General features: G+C 45.7%; 1 protein-coding gene across 8 annotated transcripts in view; it reads right to left on the reverse strand.

The window, feature by feature from the left end:
• The window catches only part of SEPTIN8 (septin 8), a 77,702-nt gene that overhangs the window by 37,246 nt on the left and 16,949 nt on the right, over nucleotides 1–23,507 (reverse strand). For 6 of the 8 annotated variants that reach the window (XM_073355673.2, XM_073355670.2, XM_073355669.2 and 3 more), the window contains exons 2-4: nucleotides 11,978–12,063; nucleotides 10,784–10,898; nucleotides 410–605 (exon numbers count right to left, since the gene is read on the reverse strand). In XM_073355673.2, the coding sequence (XP_073211774.1) occupies nucleotides 410–605; nucleotides 10,784–10,898; nucleotides 11,978–12,010 (344 nt within the window). In that variant the 5' untranslated portion in view covers nucleotides 12,011–12,063. Of the gene's footprint in view, nucleotides 1–409; nucleotides 606–8,378; nucleotides 8,433–10,783; nucleotides 10,899–11,977; nucleotides 12,064–23,507 lie in introns of those variants that run through there. The other 2 variants (XM_073355668.2, XM_073355674.2) reach the window with 2 other exon arrangements.

Raw genomic sequence — 23,507 nt, forward strand, 5'->3', positions numbered from 1 at the left:
GGGTGTCCTAAGACAGCCATGTTGATTACAGACATTGGGTCTGTTGGTGTGTGTTTCACTGAATTAAGCAAACAAGTCAGCAGGATTACACTGGATTCTTTAAGACAACTCACAACATGTTACAGTTTTCCCTGCCTCACTAACCTCACTCTCTCTTCTTAGCCAAACTCCCTCTAGCATTCTCCCATACTTATTACAGCGGCTCATTCCTGTCCTCTTCAGTCTAATGCGGCCATAATCAAGACTCCTCATAATCCAAATGGGAAAATTGGGTACCCAGTAACAGAGGCTCTGTCTGTAACATTCTGTTACATTCACAGGCTCCGTCTGCAGGGAGAATCACATATAGCTACATGTTAGAACACTAGAGGCTGGTGCAGAAATGGCAACTAGATGGCATGTGACCTGCCTTTCATCTTTATTAATCTGGTCTCCAAACCCCACTGCATCCACGATTGTCAGTTTTAGGTGCACGTTGCTCTCCAGCAAGTCATAGGTACGCGGTCGTAAGCGAACTGCATTCTCGTAGTGACTGGCCTCCTCCGTCTCAAAGGTGGTATTGAAAAGTGTGTTCATTAGTGTGGATTTCCCGATGCCTGTTTCACCTAGAAAGGAAGAGTCACCAGTTTATTGCAGAGTGGAATTCGTAAAGGGACTTCAGAGTAAATTAATTACAGACCACAACAAAAATTAAACTGAGAGAGATTACTGCAACTCCCCCAAGTTCAGAGAGGCATAATCATTGTGATGTTCCTACTGCCCTATTCCCAAAGGCCTCCAATTCTTATCTTATCCAGCACATTGCTTCTGTATCATCCGAATATCTCAAAGAACATGCAAACAAAATCAAACCAAACGTAACCAGAACCCTCTGCTGCCTCCAACCCAGATTTAGAGCCCAAAATGATGAAGTTAGGGAGAATCATAGAATACCAGGGTTAGAAGGGACCTCAGGAGGTCGTCTAGTCCAACCCCCTGCTCAAAGCAGGACCAATCCCCAATTTTTGCCCCAGATCCCAAATGGCCCCCTCAAGGATTGAACTCACAACTCTGGGTTTAGCAGGCTAATGCTCAAATCACTGAGCTATCTCTCCCCGCAACACAAAACACAACACAACTTACAGGACGTTCAGTTCTGACTGATTCTTCAACTCAAATGCTTCTGTTCACATGTTACAGTGTATTTGGCTCAATTTTTGCATACCTTTTATGATGTACTCACAAAGCAATAAGGAAAGGTTTCAGAGTAACAGCCGTGTTAGTCTGTATTCGCAAAAAGAAAAGGAGTACTTGTGGCACCTTAGAGACTAACCAATTTATTTGAGCATAAGCTTTCATGAGCTACAGCTCACTTCATCTCCATGTACTTAATACAGTTAACAATGCAAGTCAGTGCAGTGTGGTCTACGTTCCATGGGTCTGTGACAGAACTACATGAAATGTCTGCTTAAGTCTTCGGATTCTGGTTTTTTCATAGTGAGGTTTTTTGTGTGTGTTTTAGCAGTGCCCAATGTATTTGGCTTTTGGCTTCCTTTGTTTGGCCTTTTCACTTGTCTCTCTTTGGGGATTTGCACAAGCGGGGCAGGCGTGTTCTCCCTCTGTGAGACAAAAGACTATTTCCACCCTCCCAGGATTTCAGATTTTGACCATTTATGAAACAGAGGAAGAGGAAGTTATTCACCTTGTGCAGTAATGATGGTTCTTCGAGATGTGTGTCTCTATGGGTGCTCCACTGTAGGTGTATGTAGGTGCCCGTGCTCCTCTAATTGGAGATTTTTGGTAGCAGTGTCCCACTGAGCCTGCACATGGGCCCTCCATCCCTCGTTGTCTGCCTTGAGGCTGTTTAGTACTGCCCCGGCGAACCCCCCTCACTTCCTTCTCTACCGCAGAGCCCTATAGGGAACTCCGAAGTAGAGAGGAGGAGGGTGGGTTGTGGAGCACCCATAGGGACACACATCGCGAAGAACCATTGTTACTGCACAAGGTGAGTAACTTCCTCTTCTTCTTCGAGTAGTGTTCCTATGGGTGCTCCACTGTAGGTGACTCCCGAGCAGTACCCACTGCTGGAGGCTGGGACTTCAGAGTGGAGTCTTTTACTACAGAGAGTACTGTGGAGTCGAAGATGGTGTGAGTGGCCAAATCTTCAGTGATTGCACAATGTTCTGTGGAAGCATGGGCAGAGGCCCAAGTCGTTGCTCTATAGATTGCTGAGATAGGGGCATCCCTACGGAATGTGACTGAGGTAAAAACTGACCTCTTGGAGTACATATGGACTCTGGATAGAAGTAAGTAGCACCTTCGATAAGTGATTAATGCAACTAGAGACCCATCTGGATAGTCTTTGAGCCGATATCACAGAGCTTTTGGATCTTTCTGTGGATGAAAGGAAGTGTTTTGGGGGATTTCCTGAAGTCCTTAGTCTTGTCCAAGTAGAATGCTAATGTCCTTCTAATATCTAGCATATGCACAGTTATCTCCCAGTTGTCATAATGTGGTTTTGGGAAAAAACAGGGGGACGGATCTGTTGATTCATATGGAAAGTGCAGAGAAACTAGGGAGAAACTTGGGACATCGCCTTAGAGTTACTTTGTCTTTTAAAAAAAAAAAAAAAAAAAGGGCTGTGAACGATAGATGTGCTATCAGGGCCGCTATTTCTCCTATGGGCCTAGCTGAGGTGATGGCAATTAGTAATGGTGTCTTCATGGACAGGTGTGAGAGAGAACAAGTTGCCCTGGGACTCAGAGGGAGGTCTAATCAAAGCCCTGAGAACTAAGTTAAAAGTCCCAGGCTGGAGCAGGTGGTGTCAAATGTTGGAAGAGATTCCCAATGCCTTTAAAGAATCTATGCGTTAGTGGGTGAGCAAACACCAAGTGGGAAGCTGATTTCACCGCGAGATGAACCTTAAGGAAGTGGAATGAGAGTTTTTTTGTTTTGTTTTGTTTTTTACACTCTGTTGCTGGATGGTGCGATGGAGGCTGGTGTCTGCCAGATGACTTTGGTAGGATCTAGAATCGCCTCATTAATTGGGAGGACAATTCTAGATGAGAAGGCGGTGTGCAGAATTTCCACCAACTTGTGATGTGTATCTGCCACCTCCTGTAGGGGAATCTGCAGCTTGTCTGCCACCCTCTTGGTAAGATCCAGAAAGTTCTTAAAATCTTCACCTAGTGATGAGGGGTGAGCAGCACAGCCTTGTCTGGGAGCGATGAGGAGAAGTGTGCCGGAGGGGTAGCTTCCTCTTCAGGTTCTTTTTCCTGTTCTGAAAAAGCTTCCTCCTGCACTGACTCAGATGCTCTGGAAAGCCAGGCTGTAGCAAACCATCTGGTGGACTCTCCCTGACAGACACCGGGGATGGTCGCGACATGTGTGTGTACGTCGCCCAAGAATTACAATATGACCTTGGCGGGGGTGAGGGAGGAAGGTGGGCATGGGCAGTGGGCTTACCTCAGGGGGCCCGTACCGCGATTGTAGGCTGGCTTGATGGGATTGGGAAGGACCCTTGTAGTGTGACAATGGGCCACGATGAGGGCCAGGGAAATGATCTCCTCCTGGCCAGTGTCAGATTCTTCAGTGGGTAAAGGTGGCGCTGACTAAGGTATTGGCAGTATACAGCCCGGTGCCAAGAGCGATTCTGGGTGCCAGGACGTGCTTGATACTGGGGTCCTGGTACCAAGTAAGTAAGTTTGGGGATTGCGGTTCTTCCCCAATTATCAGGTCTCCAGGGCACCAGAGCTCATGTAGTACCATGGGTTCATTTGGTACCACAGAGGAGTGTCTGTGGTACGCTGTCAGTACCGATAGTTGGGCAGAGCACTCCCTAAATGAGAGTTTTGTTGTGCCCAGTACAGAAAGTTTGTTGGTGCCACTATTTTAGAGATGATAAGGTAATTGTCTCTCCCTGGGTACTGAGGCCACAGGTCTCCGGAGTACCAGAGCATGTGCGTTACCATGGGCTCACGTGGTACCACAGAGGAGTGTCTGTAGTATGTTGTCAGTGTCGATGGTTGGGAAGGTGCAGAACACCTCCTAGATGGGAGTTTTGTTGCACCTGGTACCAAAGGGTTTCTCTGTGCCGCTCTTTTAGAGATGGTACCATTGCCTGAGAGCCTGACTGCTGGAGCCCCTCGGTGCTGTGGGGACGGTGGGGCAGTAGAGCTCACAGCAGGGCAGAGCTGACAGCAGGAGACCCCTTCTCGGGTGCCTGCTTCAGAGCTGTGGTGCGGAGGGTGCCGCAACAGAACTCACAGCAGGGTGCCCCTTATCCCTCATCGGTGCCCTGCTTCAGAGCTGCGGGTGTCGTCCTACCGAGGTGGCCGCTCTACTCCCAAAGGAATAAAATAAAATAAAATAAAATAAAATAAAATAAAATAAAATAAAGAAACACTAGCCTAACTACTTTTAAGGAGAACAAAGGTAACAAAACAAACACTACTTATGCTAAAAGAACGAGGAGTGCTTGTGGCACCTTAGACACGAACATATTTATTTGAGCATAAGCTTTTGTGGGCTACAGCTCACTTCATCGGATGCATAGACACAGATAAGGAAGGGACAACAGCTCATTCCGTCTGAGGCCAAAGGGAGAAGGAAGTGAGGGGGGTTCGCCCCTGCAGTGCTAAACAGCCTCAAGGCAGACTACGAGGGAGGGAAGGAGGGAGGGCACTTGCACGGGACACTGCTACCAAGAATCTCCGGTTAGAGGTGCAGGGGCGCACATGCACCCACAGTGGAGCACCCATAGGGACACTACTCGAAGAAGAATACATCATTTTTTTAGCAGATAGGGCAAAATCCCTCCCTAGAGTAAAAGCATGAGATAGTGAATCTGGCCCAGAATGTGGGAGGAAGAGGCCAGGATTGAGAATCTGGAGTGGTTAGAGCAACCTCAGTTGCTTTTTATTTAGTCCTGGGCTGCCTGTTTGTCAATGGGCACTTCCTGAGCGTGCCTGTGGGAATGGAGAGTTTGTGAGTGCGCACAATCAACTAAGCAACTGTCTTGCCACATGCATGCCTAACTCCCCGATCTACATGTGCATGCAGTGAGCATGTGCAAAGAAGGCACCCTGGAGCTCAGGCTTCTGTGGGTATATCTACATTCAATGGAGGTGTAATTTCCAACTCAGGTAGATGTACCCATGCTAGCTTTCATCCAGCTCACGTGCTAAAAACAGAAGTGTAGCTGTGGCAGCACAAGTGGCAGGACAGGACAGCCACCCCGAGGATAACCCTGCCTGGGACCCTAGGTACTTATTTAGGCCACTATCCCCTCCTGCCTCAGCAGCTACAGCTGTCTTTTTAGCACACTAGCTCGATCAAAGCTGGTGTATGTACGTCTACCAAAGCTGAAATTTACACCTGAAGCTCAAGTGCAGACATACCCTAAGTATGGAAACCAGGCCTGTTAGTAAGTACTAGAGATGGTTTCCGGTCATTTTACATTAGCAAATGCTGCTTGCGAAGTATTAAGAAATCTTCCTATGCAACCACTCTGCAAAACCTTTCTTTAAGTCTCCAATCAAAGCCAGGTCAACCCTAACAAATGCCCAGAGGCCTTAAAACTGCTTGTTCCTCAACTATACTCTTAATCCTTTCATCCCCAATGTGCCATTAATAAGGGTCAAAGGTTCGTTGGGCTCCCACTGCACAGAAACCCTTAGCCCCCTTCCCTTCACAGAAGTGGACCTGCTAAGTCAGCTTAACCTGCCAGCCAACACACCTGTTACTCTGTTGTGCACGGCTGGTCTATGGTTGCAGGTCTGCCCTGGGCCAGCCAGACTGCCTGTCAGACGGCTGCTCCACATGGCCCCTCCCCCTGCTCTGATCTCCTAGCAGCTGCTGCCCCCCATCCAGCCATCTCGAGAGTGAAGATTAGAGGCACCATGAGTTCTTCTTCAGGGATGTGAAGCATGGATGTGAGCACACGCTACCCACAAGCCACACCCCTACAGTTCACAGACATGCTGGAAACGCCCCAGTCTGAGGCACAGGGTATCAGTACGTGCTGATAAGCAGGCAAACGCATGCAGCATTGAAACAAGGGAAAAGGGAAACACTGCTTGGCTGTTTTATTTCTTAAGAACCAATGCAAATCCCATTCAAATGGCTTAAAACACTCCTTAGATCTGGCTGGGTATAAATAAATCTTCCAAAAACATTCCCAGGCTGCCCGTTACAGAGAGCAGGAAATGGTGCTGCATGGCGCGAGAGTGGCTGCGAGGCCACACATCAAGCAGAACCAGCCAAGGTGGAACCACAAGGAGATAAGCAAAAGAAACGTTGCCTCAGGCACCCATCTGAAGCCACCCAGGCAAACTTCTGAACAAGCGATAAGCTGCTCAAAGGCAAAGAGGGGCTGGAATGTTTTGAAATATGAGTTAACAAAAGCCTCAGCGGGCTGGAGAGATCTGGTGATAGAATCCGGAGAGGGTGGAATGCCTAAGCTGTAGAGATGGTTTCCTCCTATAGATCTCTTGATGTGCAGAGCTTAGTCATTTCCCCCTCCCCCAACATTGCATTGTTGCCCTTATGCACAAGCTCCAATCCACATCAGCATGGTTTGTGGCAAAGGTAAAGCAAGACAAACAGGCACTTGTTTGGAGCTGGGAGTGGGGACAGTTAAACCAGTGTCACATGTTTTGGTCTTGCAGGCCTCATACCAAGTGCCATATTGCTGTACTGTCTTGGCAGAGCATTGCCCAGGAGCAAGGCAGCAGAGATCCGTTGGTTTAGAATCATCCCCCTCTCCAAATGTATCATCTGTGCAGGAAGAGCTAGAAGAAATCTCCGCCAAGTTGAATAATTTAGACAAGCAGAGGGATGGAATGTGAAGTCAAATGGGGATCCCAGAGACAGGCTCAGTGGGAAGAAGACTATAAAAGTAAGAAAATTAATAAAGGAAAGTTGAGGGGAAAATTTTTGTCTGTGATCCCCATATACCTACAGGCACCAAGAGACACCTAGAACGGATCAAGAGCCAGATTCTCTCCTGAAAATCTGCCTGACAAGGCTTTGAACTGATACTCTTTGTAAGTAAATGGGTTTGCGATGCTCTCCAGATTAGCCTACAAGAAGCCCCTATTTCTAATGAACGAGAAGGCTATGGAATTCTGTTGGCCAATGGTGCAAAGAAAAACCAAACAAAACGGTGTGAAGTAGCTTTGCATTTTTGGCTTATTGACTGGGCACGTGGACAGAACCTTTGGATCAGAGGGTCTCTCCCAGGCCAGCTTCCCCAGATGAATAATGATCACATGCACTGCCCACACACCAAGGCAAACTGTACAAGATATAATGGCTAAATTATAGTGCTACATTTTCAGCATTGACGGGCCACCATTTTAACTTTACTAGGCATGTCCCTTCCCGGCCATCACCTTTTGGAACCGATAAAGAGAGTCTAAGGTTCACCAATCAGTTGAGCTGAACTGACATGGTTATGGGAGAACAGGATAACTGGCAAGCTGCTAGACTAGAGAGGTACCTAAGCCTGATACAAGGTTTTTATTTTAGGCATAGCAGGTTCTGAAACCCTTCTGTTCCAACCTTGGAGAACAAATACTGCGTGGAATATTTGTACTGTAGATAGAATGGTGGAGAGCCAAATATTGGATCCCCCAACAATGGCTAAGTGCCATCTGAAGGAGACAGAAACCAACTGATGATCCAAGCCCACCTGACAGGGAAGTCATTTGGAAAGCTCAGGGCTGACCTTATCCAAAGTCTGTTAGGAAGCACTGACTTTCTCCCAGCAGTCTCCTGTCCAGGTTGGGTCAGGACTGGGAGGAAGAATTTGTAATGGCAGTCAACAGCTGTAATTGGTTCTTCTCCCTTTGCCAGGGAACTATAGGAAATTGATGATCTCTCCCAATATTTCATAGATTTAAAGACCAGAAGGGGCCACTGAATCATCTAGTCTGACCTCTTCCCCCCTCAAAAAATAAATGTGGCAATTACAAATCCATGGTCTTCTGCTGCTGACACACTGCTTTTGAAGAAGGGCATTACAAAACTCAGGGTAACATCCTTGCTTGACATTAAACTCTGGGTACAAGCAATGCTGTTTACTTGGGTTTTGTATATGAAAAAAAAAAAGTTGTAGATAGGGAGTTCCTAAAGGGGTCAGGATCAGAATAAAGGAAGTATTCCACTGCCCACTCTATGTAAAGCTGTATCCAGTCTGGGCAGGAAGAGATCTTGGAACACATTCCAGATATTGAAAATATCACTTCCCCTGCCTTGATCACTGGTCCAGAGCCAGTGCTGGGAAGAATTCTCTGCCCCCAAAAGCATTTCAACTGTTATTGCAGGTTGCAGTACTTTAAGCCTAAAACAAAAGCATGCCAAGCAAACAAACAAAAAAATCATCTGCAAGCCAGCACCCCAGGCATCACCGGAAAGGACTGGCTTCAAGCAGTCTGTGTGGCATCAGCTACTAAAATCATGCACAAATTGAAAGAGAAAAAGCAAAATGATAATGAGATTATTGTAAGGTCTGTTCTCTAGCAACCGGTCAGCATGCTTAGAGATAAATGTTTTATGCTGAAGGCAAACAGGAAATTCCATCCTTCTTTGGGGACAGAAATGGGTCCAATTCAAAACCCTGGATTCGCCCACCCTCAAATTCTGGGAAAGTTCCAATCAGGACCCAGCTCAGCTATAAAGCATTACTATTTCTAGCTGTAGTGCTAGTGATTCTTAAGCCTGCTATCAGCCACTTCATTTCCCCATCCTCATATCCATATGTCTAAGGCCCTACCAAATTCACGGTCCATTTTGGTCAATTTCATGGTCATAGGATTTTGAAAATCATAAATTTTATTATTTCAGATATTTAAATGTGAAATGTCATGTGGTGTAATTGTAGTGGTCCTGACCCAAAAAGGAGTTGTGGGGGATCACAAGATTATTGTAGTGGGGGTTGTGGTATTGCTACCCTTAGTTCTGCACTGCTGCTGGTCGGGCACTGCCTTCAGAGCCGGGCAGCTGGAGAGCAGCGGCTGCTGGCCGAGAACCCAGCTCTGAAGGCAGAGCCACCCCCAGCAACAGTGCAGAAGTAAGGATGCAATGGTATGATATTGCCACTCTTACTTCTGCGCTGCTGCCTTCAGAGCTGGGCCCTCCGTCAACAGCCGCCACTCTCCGGCCACCCAGCTCTGAAGGCGGCAGCACAGAGGTAAGGGTGGCATGGTATGGTTTTGCCACCCTTACTTCTGCCCTGCTGCTGGCGGGGCACTGCCTTCAGAGCTGGGTGCCTGGCCAACAGCCACCGCTCCCTGGCCACCCAGCTCCGAAGGCAGCGCAGAAGTAAGGGTGGCAATACCATGAACCCCCTAAAATAACCTTATGACTCCCCACCCCCTTTTGGGTCAGGACCCCCAGTTTGAAAAATGCTGGTCTCCTCCATGAAATCTGTATGGTATAGGGTAAAAGCACACAAAAGACCAGATTTCATGGTCCAAGACACGTTTTTCATGACTGTGAATCTAGTAGGGCCCTTCATATGTCCCACATCAGCTCAGGTAGAGAAGCTGATTCTGTTTATCCTCCCATCACGATCTGGCTGCAGCTAAAACAACCCATGAGTAGGGATGGACAGGAAATTTTTTTTTTCATCTTTTGAACATTTTTGAGAATTTGAAAGATCTCCCTGTCCCAAATTTGGTTGAAAAGTCAAAGTATCAAAAACTTTTGTGGACCAACAATCCAAAAAAATCCCCAAAAACAAAAACCCAGTTTTGGCCAACTGAAAAATTGTGTTTTTATTTTTTAAAAATATTTCATTCCAATTTCAATCACTTTTAAAAATCTAATTAGCTTACATTTCAAAACAAAATTGAAAAAATGTTGACATTTTTGGAACTTTTGAAAAAAGTGTTTCAAGTTGTAAAATTCATCAAAACCCTTCCCACAAAAAGTTGCAGGTTAGATGAACTGGCATTATTGACCAAAAAAGTTTAATAATAAATAAAATTATTATTATTAATAACAAACAAATAAATAATAATAATCCCTGCCCAGCACTATATATGTGGAATATTTCAACAGAAAAAAAACCCCTTCAACTATCTTTACAAAGAGGAACACTGTTTCCCTCATGAAACAATAAAATATGACATTATGTTAATGGCAGTCTGGACTTCTGAGTGCTATTGCAATGGCTGCCACCTTGGCCAGCACACTCGGGACTGAATTAGGGATCTCCAGAGTTGCTACAACAACAGCTTAAGAGGATGAGAGTCCATTACAGCCCCAGCTAGAGAGCTTTAACTCTGGAGATCTATTCCGAGGGGAACCTGTAACACACACTCACAAGTGGTTTACACTGTTCCCAGATCTACTGCAGACTCATTGTTACACCTTCAGAAAGCCATTTAAGGACAAAACTTGCCAAAAGTGCCCACTAATTCTGAGTGCCTAGTGCCTGACAGGCCAGTGGCAGAACACCCACAACCCCAACTGATACTGAGCACAGCTGAGGGAGCTCAGAGCTTATGAAAAGCAGACCAGAGGCATCCAAAGTTGGGTCTACAAAGTAAACTAGCGCTTATGACAATTTAGGCCTATGTGGTTTGCTCCAGGTCACACAGTGAGTTTGTGACAGAGCAGGGAACTGAACAAACTTTGGCCTTAACTTCTCAGCATTTTCGATGTAAAATGCCAGTAACGGTACTTATCTGCCTTTGTGACGTGCTCCGACATCCATGGATCTGATGTGCTACTAGATTATTATTTATTGTATTACTATTACTAAGAATTTCCCTAATTTATGGTAAACTCTGCTTACCCACACAGAGGATGTTGAAGCTGAATCCTTGTGTGACAGATTTGCTGACAAGCTGATCTGGGAGACTATCAAATCCAACGTGGCCCCCCAGGGAAAGATTCCGCTTCTCTTCATTCTGTTAAAGCAAACAGAGTCGATTGAGCAAGAGCGCATTAAAAGAGAGTCAATAACACAAGGGCCAAGGAATAAAATCACAAGAAACGTTACCATTGTACTCAAGGCAGAGCGTGTTTCCGAGTCACTGAGGTAATCCTAGCACTACCCGCACAGAGGTTTATTATGTTTTGATATCCACATTCCAGACATAGTGGTAATTATAGCCAAGCATCAGTAGAAAAAATCTAATCTTAACAGGGAATTTTCTTAAAGAGGCAGCTGTCTGAACTGAACTGCTGAACCACTCCGGAAGAAAAAGTCGGGGCAAGATTCAGCTGCGTCCAGCTTGTGGAGAATAAAGCAGGAAAAAACCATGTTCCCATGTTTTATTGATCACTTCCCTCCCCCTTTTGTGTTCTGAGAGGTACCTGCACTGAATTATGTCAGAGCTAGTCTGGAGCTCCTTCAGAGCCCTTGATCTTTTTCCTTTGGCTTTGCCTTAAGCAGCTTTTTTCAATCACACTTCCAGGGGTACATGTTACAAGGAAAGACAAATGAACCCTCTCACCTCACCATCTGTGACCACACCAGTTCCTCTTCTTCTTCAGCTGTTCCTGTCTCTCCCATCCTCCCCCCATGCACACACCTTGCAATCCCATCTGTCTCCTTCCTCCCCAAGTGGAAGAAGAAGCTGGTCACTTTTACTGGAAGCTTGGTTTAGAAATAAATAAATAGGATCAACACAGGAGGAAATAACTCAGAGTAATAAAATGTCTCTCTTAATAAATCACAGATAGACAGAAAGGCATGAAGCCTTCAGTCTGCTCCAGCAGGGGTGCACATTCTACTACCAGGATTTTACTCTGCTGTGCCCTGGGGTCTGAGTAAATACACACAAGCAAGAAAGTCATCAGCCCAGCAGAAGACACAGGCCAAACTCCTGATGACATAACCAATCAGCTCCAGGCTTCAATAAACTAACATTTGTTTACACAGGGGCTGAATTTGGCCCGGAGATTCCACAGGATTACTATTCTTCCTTGTAGCTTTAGTCTATTGGGCCCAGAAATTGACAAACATGCTTACAGTTCTAATCACCTTGCAAAGTTGACCTCTGCCTGGCAAAGGCATCCAATGGAATGCATAACCAGGACACAGAGAATTCACACAGACACTGCCTGCCACTGCACAGAGAAAAGGGAAAAAGAAAATTGGCTCAGTTGAAAATCCAGAACCACTGTTACTAGTTACGAAAGTACCTAAAAAGGCTGAGCTCAGCCCTGGGATAAACAGACAAGTTATTGGGCTCAATGCAGAAGTAAAGGGGTGCAGTGCTGTGCCCTGTGTTACACAGGAGGTCAGTCTACAGCAGGGGTGGGCAAACCTTTTGGCCCGAGGGCCACATCAGGGTGTGAAACTGTATGGAGGGCCGGGTAGGGAAGGCTGTGCCTCCCCAAACAGCCTGGCCCCACCCCCTATCCGCCCCCTCCACTTGCTGCCCCCTGACTGCCCCCTTCAGAACCTCTGACCCATCCAACCCCCCCTGCTCCTTGTCCCCTGACCACCCCCTCCCGGGACCCCATGCCCCAAACCGCCCCTCCACAGGACCCCACCCCCTATCAAACCCGCCCTGCTCCCTGCCCGCCCCCCATGACCCTTATCTACACCCCCGCCCCGACCTCATCCCCTATCCAACCCCCCCATTCCCCGTCCTCTGACTGCCCCGATCCCATCCACACCCACACCCCCTGACAGGCCCCCCCAGGACTCCCACGCCTATCCAACTGCCCCCTACCCCCTGATCACCCCCCACCCGAATCTCCACCCCATCCAACTGTCCCCCGCTCCCTGACTGCCCCCCAGGACCTCTTGCCCCTTATCCACCCCACCCTCCTCTTACCATGCAGCTCAGAACAGCAGGAGCTCGTAGCCATGCTGCCCCACAGTGGCACACCACAGGGGCGGGGGGACAGCAGGGGAGGGACCAGGGGCTAGCCTCTGTGGCCAGGAGTTCAAGGGCCAGGCAGGACGGGCCCACGGGCCGTAGTTTGCCCACCTCTGGTCTAGATGATCTAATGGTGCCTTCTGGCCTTAAAATCTATGGGACATTGATTCCACTGGAATCAATGGACAAGGGAAATTGCATCCAGTATCCTTAGTTCAAATGATTCAGAACAGAACTGTTGCAAAGTGTTTATGTTGTATATATGTTTAGATTTACAATCAACTTTCACCTTCTCTCCACACAGCCAAGTAATACTACCAAAACTAACTGAGCAGACCACTGAATTTACACACTGGTTTTTCTTTTCATTTTCAAGTTGCGTCTAAATACAGTTAGACCTAATGGAGAAGCAAATGTCCAGAAATGGCATTTTAGGGTACTGCTTATTCAGTTTCATCCTAACATTTCCTTTGTGGAATTACACGTTTGCTGTTGTGACATATTTAAATGCAGCCATTTTTTTTTAATTACAAGCACGGAGTAGAAAAGATAAGTGTCTACTTATCTGATCAGGTTTTTCTGAGCCTGTTCCCATCCCATCCCTCATTACTCTGCCCTGATGGTTCAGTGTGTAACACAGCCAGACTACAGAAGCCATACACTTAGAATAAAGTTAATAGGCTGTCATGTTTTAAAATATATTCCCATGGGGGAGGGGAAAGCTCCAAAAGGAGAAACTTGAAATTCATTCTCTCTGTGAGAGCAAGATTCCTAAACAAAAAATTAACTTGTTTAATTTCATCTGAAGTCAAAGTTGTCTTCAGTTCTGCCTTGGGAAGAATAAATAAATATTCTCTTTATTTAAAAAAGACTTTTAATTAACTTTTAATTTAACTTTTAAATAGCTGAGGCAGCTACCACATTTGAAATAAGACTGAACCTTCTTTTCTGTGGGTGTAGATCTGTTTTTGTTACTGTCTTTCAGACGAAAATTATCACAATGCTCTCCCTGGAGCAGAAAGACAATCTGACCATCTCTCCCTTAGAGAGAGATGGTGTCTGTTCAGGCTCAAATGTGGTCAAGTGCTTAGACACCAGAAGTATTTCCCATTGTTTATCAACTAATGTACCATGGGGGCCTTACTCAGGGCACAGTGACACTTGGGTAACGTACCATGGGGCCCCTTATCCAGCGCACAGCAACCCCTGGGTAACATAACATGGGGCATCTTACCCAGAGCACACCAACCCGTGGGTAACAGGAGAGTGATAGAAGGCAGATATATTAGCCCCAGATTAAGCAGGTCCTTTTTCCCTGGGTAAGGTAACGGGGAGGTTCCAGAACAATCAGGAACTTGCTGGAACCAATTAAGACAGGCAGGCAGGCTAATTAGGACACCTAGAGCCAATTAAGGAGCTGCTAGAATCAATTAAGACAGGCAGGCTAATCAGGGCACCTGGTTTAAAAAGGACCTCACTTCAGTCAGTGAGAGGAGCACAAGAAGCTGAGAATGAGAGGGTGTGCTGCTGTAGGACTGAGGAGTACAAACACTATCTGGCATCAGGAGGAAGGTCCTGTGGTGAGGATAAAGAAGGTGTTGGGAGGAGGCCATGGGGAAGTAGGCCAGGTAGTTACATGATACAGGTGTTACATGACAGCTGTGATCCACAGGGCCCTGGGCGGGAACCCAGAGTAAAGGGTGGGCCCGGGTTCCCCCCATCCCTCCAACTCCCTGTTGGATACAGGAGGAGTGACCTGGACTGTGGGTCCCACCAGAGGGGAAGGTCCCTGGCCTGTCTCCCGACCCACTAGGTGGATCATCAGAGACTGCAGGGATTGTTCTCCTTCCTTTTCCCCATGCTGGCCAGTGATGAGGTTAGCTGAGTGAACAGCAGGTTTGAGCCACTTGCAAAAGTGGCCAACTGAGGGCTGCCTTGAATCTCTGAGGTGAGCAAATCTGCCAATAAGCGTAGGACCCACCAAGGCAGAGGAGGAACTTTGTCATACCTCCCATCACATTTCGGCATGATTTGTAGTCTTGGCCCAAAGAAGGTATAGCGGGCATACATCCCATACCTGAGAACCCCCTGCCTGCCAATGCATTTCAGGCCTGAGCTGCCTGTTAAGGCCTGGTCTACACTATGGAATTAGGTCGACATAAGGCAGCTTATGTCGACCTAAATCTGTAAGTGTCTACCCTACGACATCAGCCAAAGGGCAATGGGTCTCCAGCTTTGAGCCTCGCGCAGGGGTAACAGCCAACAGGTGCTGTAAGTAACGTCGTGTCTACATAGATACTGCGTCACCCTAACTACGTCAACCTAAGCGCTACGCCACTCGTGGAGGTGGAGTTATTAGGTCGGTGTAGTGGGCGACTTATATCAGCGGGAACAACGTTGTAAGTAGACCCTTACAGAGTCTGCCTTACGTTGACCTAACTCTGTAATATAGACCAAGCGCTAGACAGGCACCGCAAACCTGAAATGCATTGGCAGGCAGGGGCCTCTGTTCCCAGGCATGGGATGTATGGAGAGTCGGGAGCTTGCCCACCACCTGCCTGCACTGTGTTTGGCCAGTTGTTCTTGGTCTATTTTCATAAGCAAAAATTAATGCACAAAATTTTTCAAGAAAAATTACACATTTCCTCTCCCCTGTCCCCTTTCTGCGCCTTCCTCAAATTGCTGTTTACGTTTTGTCCAAGTGTTTTCTCTGTCTCTTTTCCTCTTGCTTCTTACAAGGAACACACTGTAACAGGGACTAGCAAAAGCACCATCTGGACATGTAAAGAACTCCTTGAGGCTTCCGCCCACATTCACTCCAGCCTCTCAAGGCTGGCTTCCCTTTTCCCCTACCCACATCACTCAGAGAGAATCCTCCCCCGAGTTGGTCACACAGGTTAAGATATTGTCAGGTAAAGTCATTCTGATGCAGAGACAATGCGGCAGGAAAGCACATTACTTCCACAGAAAATGGACTGTTATGGTCGTGCGTGGGGGGTGAGGGGGGTCAATCAAGCCTAACATACACCAGAAGTTTAAGATGCTTTCCATAATCACCACTGTCTGAAAAGGAAATAAACAAGGCTGCCTGAGAGCTATGATTAGAATAAGAATGCCCCCAAAAGACTTGAGAGAGGTTCCTAGGCAACAGCCGGCATCACTATTACTGATTTTAAAGCAGGCTCTAGCAAGGCCAAGCTAAATCAAAAACTAAAACATGCTGAGGAAAGGGAAGGAGAAAAGCCAAATCCCCAACAGCCTTTCTTTTGCTTCTCTTTGCAATGTTTAGTTGCAGGGCAGTAGTTGTCAAGAAAGGAGCTGCATTGCACATACCCTGTTAAAACACTGAACCTCTAAACTGGTGGTGAGGTTAAAAATTCAGTGAATTGCAAAAATGTGTCCAGTATTGTTGTGATGTTGTTGTTTTTCTCTTTTTATTTTTTTCAATGGTGACATAATCTGATCCAAATCCAAGATCCTGTTGCCACTGAGGGCAAAGCAGAAGTCAGCTGAACTAATGTGTGGAAAGAAAACTACCATTGCATTGCTGGTACAGACTAACACGGCTACTATCTGAAACATTGCATTGCTGTTATCCTAGCACTGCTGCAGCTATCTAGGAGGCATTACCAGTATGGCAAGGGCAGTTGATTTGTTCCATTTCTATGGCAAGCCTCTAGTGGCTTTGACTGGAAAGGTAGCTCAACCACCAATTAAAAAAAAATAATCACACTTCAGTTGAAGAGTGTGTGTGTGTGTGTGTGTGTGTGTGTGTGTGTGTGTGTGTGTGTGTGTGAGAGAGAGAGAGAGAGAGAGAGGTACCAACAAAAATTAATATAAAGGACAGAGATTAGAGAAAAAGGAATATTTTTCTTTATTTTTTCCAGTTCGCTGACTTTGTGCTCTTCACAGCTCTTTGTGTAGAATCAGTTTCCCTGTATAGTCCGTTTCTCTTGTTGTTTGGATAGATCTTTCATATAAACAACAAAGGAGAGGAAGACATTTTTAAAAAAAATATAGGAAACTGATTATCAAAGTACCATAACTAGTGCAGAGCTGGTAGAGTACCTGAAACTATTTGTATCTCTTTTTTAAGATGGCTAGATTTCAAATGTACAGTCTTCAACACATCTGCTTTCACCACACTAGCAGGTTATCTCAGTGACACATTAATGCAGTTCTAACAGCAATAAAGGTGGGTACCATCAGCTTGAAAGTGACACAGATGATCAAACAGTACCCAAAGGTGTCTAGGTGCTTCACGGAAGAAATACACAACTCCTACCCCAAAGAGTTTACAGTCTAAATTGTAGGTGTGACAACTAATAGAGGTGACAAAGAGTAAGGAGGCAACAAGGCTTTTACAGAAGCCAAAAAGACTAATAAAAATGTTTCTTTGGCCCTGTTTAAATCCAGTGGAAACCGTATTTTATTTGATCCCCCTGCCAAATCTGCAACCCAGACAATGCAGAATTGAGCTAATGCAGAAGAGTCAGGACATGAAACTGACTAGCCTGTTTTCACTGCAATGGAAAATGGAAATAGACAGTATGAAAGAGTGAAGTTAGATATTTAAACTGTAATAGCTATGGTGTACCCCACAAGGAAAGAAATCAGACCCTGATCCTACAGCTCTTCCTCAAATCATTAGTCCCATTTGACTAGTCCACAGCAGCTGCATCTTCTGTAATGCTTCTGTTCTTTGGTACCAACACCAGCTAAGGAGAATTACTACTTTAATTCACAAATATACGCAAGAGGCTGTGCAGGGAGAGGTCTAGATAAGCTTCCCCACTTCTGACAAGCCAGGCCTTCCAGGGGCTATGGAGATGCTTTCTCCAGTTTATTCACATCCCAATCAGCTTGCAGTGGGTCTGTGAATAATTCTGAGGCTTTAGCCTGTTCCTCTTAGATGAGAAAAAATACTTTTTTGTAAACTTTGCAACATGGTAATTATTAACTTAGTATAGCTCTGTGATACACAGATTCCCACAATGAAAGACCTTGCAGTGTTAAATAACATCCTCCCAGTCACTCAGTACCCCAATGACAGGCTGCCATCAGGATTTTACTCAGAGCCTTCCAACGTGCTCTTTGAAGATTTTCTATGCCTTGTTTTTGTTCGTCTCTAAGTTGCCACAAGGACTCCTCATTGTCTATGCCCTGAGATATTCTTTGGAGTTTTAACAGGGACAATAAGGGCTTATTTGTATTAAGAGCCTATGATTTGGTGGGGAACGAAAGAATTATCAGAAGATCGGGATCAAATTCATTAACAGCTCCAAAGTCCTTTAAATATTTTAACTAAGCCAATCATGCCAGAGAATCCTTGAGTGAGCTGTACAGCATACCATTTAAACTGCACAAACAGGCAGCATTAGTTTCATGATACTATGGCTGAGGATGCCAGAGGAAACTTCATGACACCAACCATTGCCCACAAGGAAATGGATTTCTTCCTATGGTTTGATTGTTTGGTCACCAGGACAGGGACCCCACAGGTGAAGTACCGAGCAAACTTTGGCAGTATAAATAAAACCATTAATAACAATAAATTTGCAAAACACTAGGGATAACTGATCAAGACAGGCCAAGAAACATACCATTTCAAACCAGTATCCACTCACTTAGCCATCTGAGCAGTTATATGCCTCACATACACAATGCAGGTGAGGGAATATCTTTTATTGGCCCAACTTCTGTTGCTGAGAGAGGCACACTTTTGAGCTCCCTAGAGCTCTTCTTCAGGTCTGGTCATATACAAACTGACATTCAGACCTTTGCCTTGATTATAACACATCCTCTGCAGCAGCTAGAAGATCCCACCTACTGACTTTGAAGGCTACAAAAAGGGACCCAGGGAAGAAGGAGGAATAGAGTCACATTTTCAACCTACTACTTTTAGTGCATCCACGGCCCCACCAACAAGACATCAAAGCCTCAATCCTATGGATTTAAACAGTCTTTAAGGGCTGGTCTACACCACACAGCTTTTAGCGACAAGGCTGTGTCAAAAGTCAGAGTGTGTAAACGCCCTTTGTCGGTACTTTGTCTGCACTTTTGCTGACAGAATGCTTCCAGCCCCGCAAGCGGCGTTAGCTCTGTCTGCAGGAGAGCGCTCCTGCCAACAAAGCCGCATTCACACTGCCACTTGTGTCAGCAAAACTTTTGTCTTTCGTACGGGGGGGGGCTTTTTAAAGTACCTGTGACAGACAAAAGTTTTGTCGACAACTTCGCAGTGTAAACATACCCTAAAAGAGCTAAGATTTCATTAAGGATAGAGTGGAAAAGGTGTTAAGTATTTTACTACAAAACAGAGACTGCACGCTTAAGTAAATACAGTTGGGTGTGGGGAGGTGTAGTGTATCAGAATTCAGCTGTATCCCCTTAAATAGTTTGCAAGCTGTCTACTGGTCCCCACTGTCTTCTATGTCTCAGAAGCCACCAGAGAGGCAGTGTGCATGTGTAGTCAGGCCTTAAACACTGTATATAGTCAGCAGACACAGCTATTTGGACCCCATTTTGCCTGTGTGGCTCCTTCCTGTTATGTTTGTGGTGTAGTTTGCTCTTTACACCCAGGAGGAACAGTAGGGAGGGATACCTTCTTTGTCCCAACCACGGTCAAACCACTGATGACAGAAAGCAGGTATTGCTATAAGGCAGTAGCTCCTCACATTTTCCTGTCACAGCCTCTTCCTCCTCATGTCCTGGATGCCATTTCCTTGGACAGCTGTCACCATCTCTCCTTTTGCCCGCCACCCAACCATTCCTCTATTTTCCCCCTCATGTATTTTTGCATTCTCCCTCCTCTTTCCCCTGCTCACCTGAAATCTCCCTGCTTCTCAGGAGGAGCGAGGCATCCATCAGCAACTTCCACAGACTGAGATGCATGCGCTCTTGCGCTGAGAGGAGTATCATGGAAGCAAAGCAAATGCAAGATTGGGCTGATGTGCAGCTACCTGAGTCTGCACTTCTGTACAGGTGAGCTGCATGCATGTGGCCAGCTGCACTGAGGGGCCTATGGAGCAGCAGGGAGCATAGGAAGATGGCCTTCAAGGAACAACCTGGGCAGGACTATTTTCAAGGCCTGTAGGGTCAAATTCTGTGGGTGTTGATTTCCACTACGATCTTAGGAGCTGAGAGCCTTCAGCACTTTGTAGGATGTAGCCTCTGCTCTCTACAGTCACCAGCTGGCCAGAAACCATATCATTAACGGAAGGTGAACATTTTGTCCTTCTTCGTCAAAACAGAAAGTGCCCAAGGAGAGGCTGCAGCAGAGAAAGGTCAGAGGGACCAAACCAGGAAGCTTTTGAATGAAGGGGTGGGCATCAGCCATTCTACATACTAACAAGCTTCAGCTAGCAGGAAAAGGTAATAAAGGAACAGAGAGAAAAAAACAGCAGCAGCCAGTTTGGTTGTGGTTCTTTAATGAAGTCAGATGTAGTTTTCCTGCTTCTGAACTCTTCCTGTTTTCATCCCCAAATGAGCATCAATTTCAAACTACATCATCCCATTTTCCAGCCCCTACTCCCCAAAAGCCTCTTTTCACTGCAACATGTGCACTTTATAAGGAGTGCCACCATCAAACCAATTCTGCTGTCTCTCGCGTGTACCATTTCCCCAGCAGGCCACTGGTGAAGAAAGGAGTCATGATGTCTTATGCCTGCCATGGATCTGACTGACCCCTATGGGTTCTCAGAAATGCAGTGTGTGCAGGTAAGTACTCAGAAGGGATTGTCAGCAGAGACTCACCTGAAAAAGTCCTCCTGCTTGACTTGACCTAAAAATCTGGTCTTTGCCAACTGCCAGTTTTAATCTTAACCTCATTTTAATGAGAAAGGCTGTTTGACAACTGACACTTGTGTTTTTAACAGGCAACAGCCCTGATGTTTTTTAATGATTTTGTTTTCTTCTCAACGCGGCAGCTCAAAGCAAAAAATAAGCAGGTGCCACATTCCCAATTTATTTGGTTAAGTCTGATGCCCAATATGTTCTTTAAAATCTTAGACCCAACTCTGGCAAACACTTAAGCACACGAGCAACTTGCAAGTAAAGTTTTGAGGATCAAGACCTCATATTTAAATCCTGCAGCTGTTACTAGGGCAAAACACCACAGGAGTGAGAACTGTTGGGCTTGGACCCTAAGGGATTATATAAACGTGGCACTTTCTTGTTTCTAAACTCCTCCCCTCCCCCCTTCTATGGCAAACTAAAACATGTGAAACAAAGATAAATAGCAGGCAGTTTTCCCAGGCAAAGCAGCAAAGACATAGCAAAAAAAAAAAAAAGGTTCTTTTTCATAATAAATAAAAATGGCTTTATTTTAAGAAAGTCACAAATTGTAAATTTAATAGATAAAGGGTTCACCTCCAATGAGCCCAGCCCTTGGGAACACTCCCTGCAGTGTCGTCATGGCTTGGAAGAATAAAAATCAGAACAAAATCGCTGACCGCCTTCACTCCAGCCAAGGTGTCTAATTAGAACTAGGGCTGCCCATTTTGGTTGGCCTTATTCCTGGAGATTTAACCCCATGACATAATCTTTAATTAAAGATTAATCTTTAATTCCTGGAGACTCCAGGCCAATCCTGGAGGGCTGGCAACTCTAATTAGAACACAGTTGAGGTTGCAGCATTCCAAGAGCTAATCCGATAATTGGAAGAACGAATGGTTGGTCTGGAACAGAGTCCTCTAGTTTCAATGCCAGGAAACTGTGACAAGTTTCACTGACAGCCATGTTTAAAGCTTGCATCTCTGAGCCTGTTTACTGCTTTCTTCAATAAAATACTGGAAGCCAACCCCACACAGTCACTGCATGGTGCGTCGCACCGAAGGGCTTCTCCAGCTTGGAAACTCTCATTGACAGAATATATTTTTGTTTACAGAGTGCCCTGGGTTCTAGGGAAGTAGTTAAGAGTTACATGTGCATAGTGCAGAATTTGGCCCTTAGAGCAAGAAGCAGCCCAAGAACAATAGCCTGGATTCAAACACCATCACACCAGGAGCTGAATTTTGTAGCTTGGGTATGCTATAAAATTGGCATTGTTAGCCCAGCACCCATCAGTACACCATAACATCAAATGTATTATGAGGTTTGTTCTTTTGTATTACAGTAGCACCCGGGGGGGGGAGGGGCAGAACAGATGGAGCAAAGAGTTTACAGTTTAACCAAACTACACTGTGAACAGGGATACAAGGAGAAACTAATGTTAAGGAGACAGATTGCAGTTCTCAGCCCTCAATTATTCAAAAAAGTGAGATGAAAAGAAGGAGGGAAGTTATACTTTTATATACAAAATATCCCTTAGATGCCGTTTCTGGGCCCAAACCTGTGAGGTTCTGAATACCCTCAGCACAATTGGTCCTTGCTGGGAATAGAGGATGCTTAGCAGATGGCAGGATCAGGCCTCTTATTAATCACAAAGCAAATGACTTTACCTTCTCATTCTCCACTCCCTGACACAATGGTACATGCATCAAACACTCTGATTAATGCAAAAGTCAATGGCATTGATTAAGATGCTATCCACTTGTCTCCCAAATGAAAAATGAATGGCACAGGGAAATTACTCATTCCTGCTGCAGTTCTGCAGTAATTCAGGCCCCTCCAAAAGAATCTTAATTATGACTAAGTGGGGGGGAGGGAGGAAGATTACGCAGAATAACTTGGCTAACCTTTTGACAGGTAAGTGGGCAGGGTGAGGCAATCTCAGAGGCTTACTCATTCTGTAACGCCTTACCTTTGTCTGTCTGTCCTTCCCACCACCCACAATGCGTATCTTGACCACACAGCTCCCTGCTGGTTTGGATGTCAGATCTGTGCAAGAGCAAGAGATCATGTTGCCCTCTAATGGCTGCAACCTACACTGGATACTAACCCTAATATAACTACAACAATACTACCATATATGGAAGGCATGATCGTGAGAGGCATTGAGAGCCCACAACCAGATCAGACCATCGTCACATAGGGTCCTTTCCTCTGATGATCTCCAAGTGCTTTACAGAGAGAGAGATGTTAATATCCTCACTTTACAGATGGGGAAACTGAGGCACAAGTCAGTTAAGTGATTTGTCTAAGGTTGCACAGGGAATCAGTGTCAGGTCTCCTGACGCCAGCCCCTGGCTCCAAACTTTGGCTTTCAAAGTTAATGCTAGTATATCAATAATATGCCAGATGATTTTCTTTCAAGTTTCCACCCTTCTGATCCTACATCTTTTCCTTTTGTAAATCCCCTCGTATGTTATTAAAGAGACCACCCACCACCTGACACTTTTCAGGGGCTGAGCAGCAGGAACCAATTCCGACTTTCACGGAGTAAAGCTTCTTTATCTTGGCCTGGCCGATTAGGAGGAGTAATGGCGAAACCACTGTCTGACCTTTCAGGAGCACGTTTATGATACTAGCAATGCTCAGACTAAAATTCATAACAGACCCAGGATTTTTTTTACAGATTAAAACGTTACCTTCCCTGAACCCATGTGCTGAGCACTATTAAAATATTATATTACCGCTCTGTCCAGCAAGTTTGACAATATGTAAGAACGCTGGTTAGAAAATTATAGCATCAAAGAGGTAGTAAAATCACAGCTCAGGATAGGTTAATGATGGCTAAGAGGTGCTGAGGCAGACAGCACAGCAAGTACCTATTGCAGGGTTTAGGTAAACTATGCATAATCTTAT

The sequence above is a fragment of the Lepidochelys kempii genome, chromosome 8, assembly GCF_965140285.1.
Source record: "Lepidochelys kempii isolate rLepKem1 chromosome 8, rLepKem1.hap1, whole genome shotgun sequence".
In the NCBI taxonomy this organism is placed as follows: Eukaryota; Metazoa; Chordata; order Testudines; family Cheloniidae; genus Lepidochelys; species Lepidochelys kempii.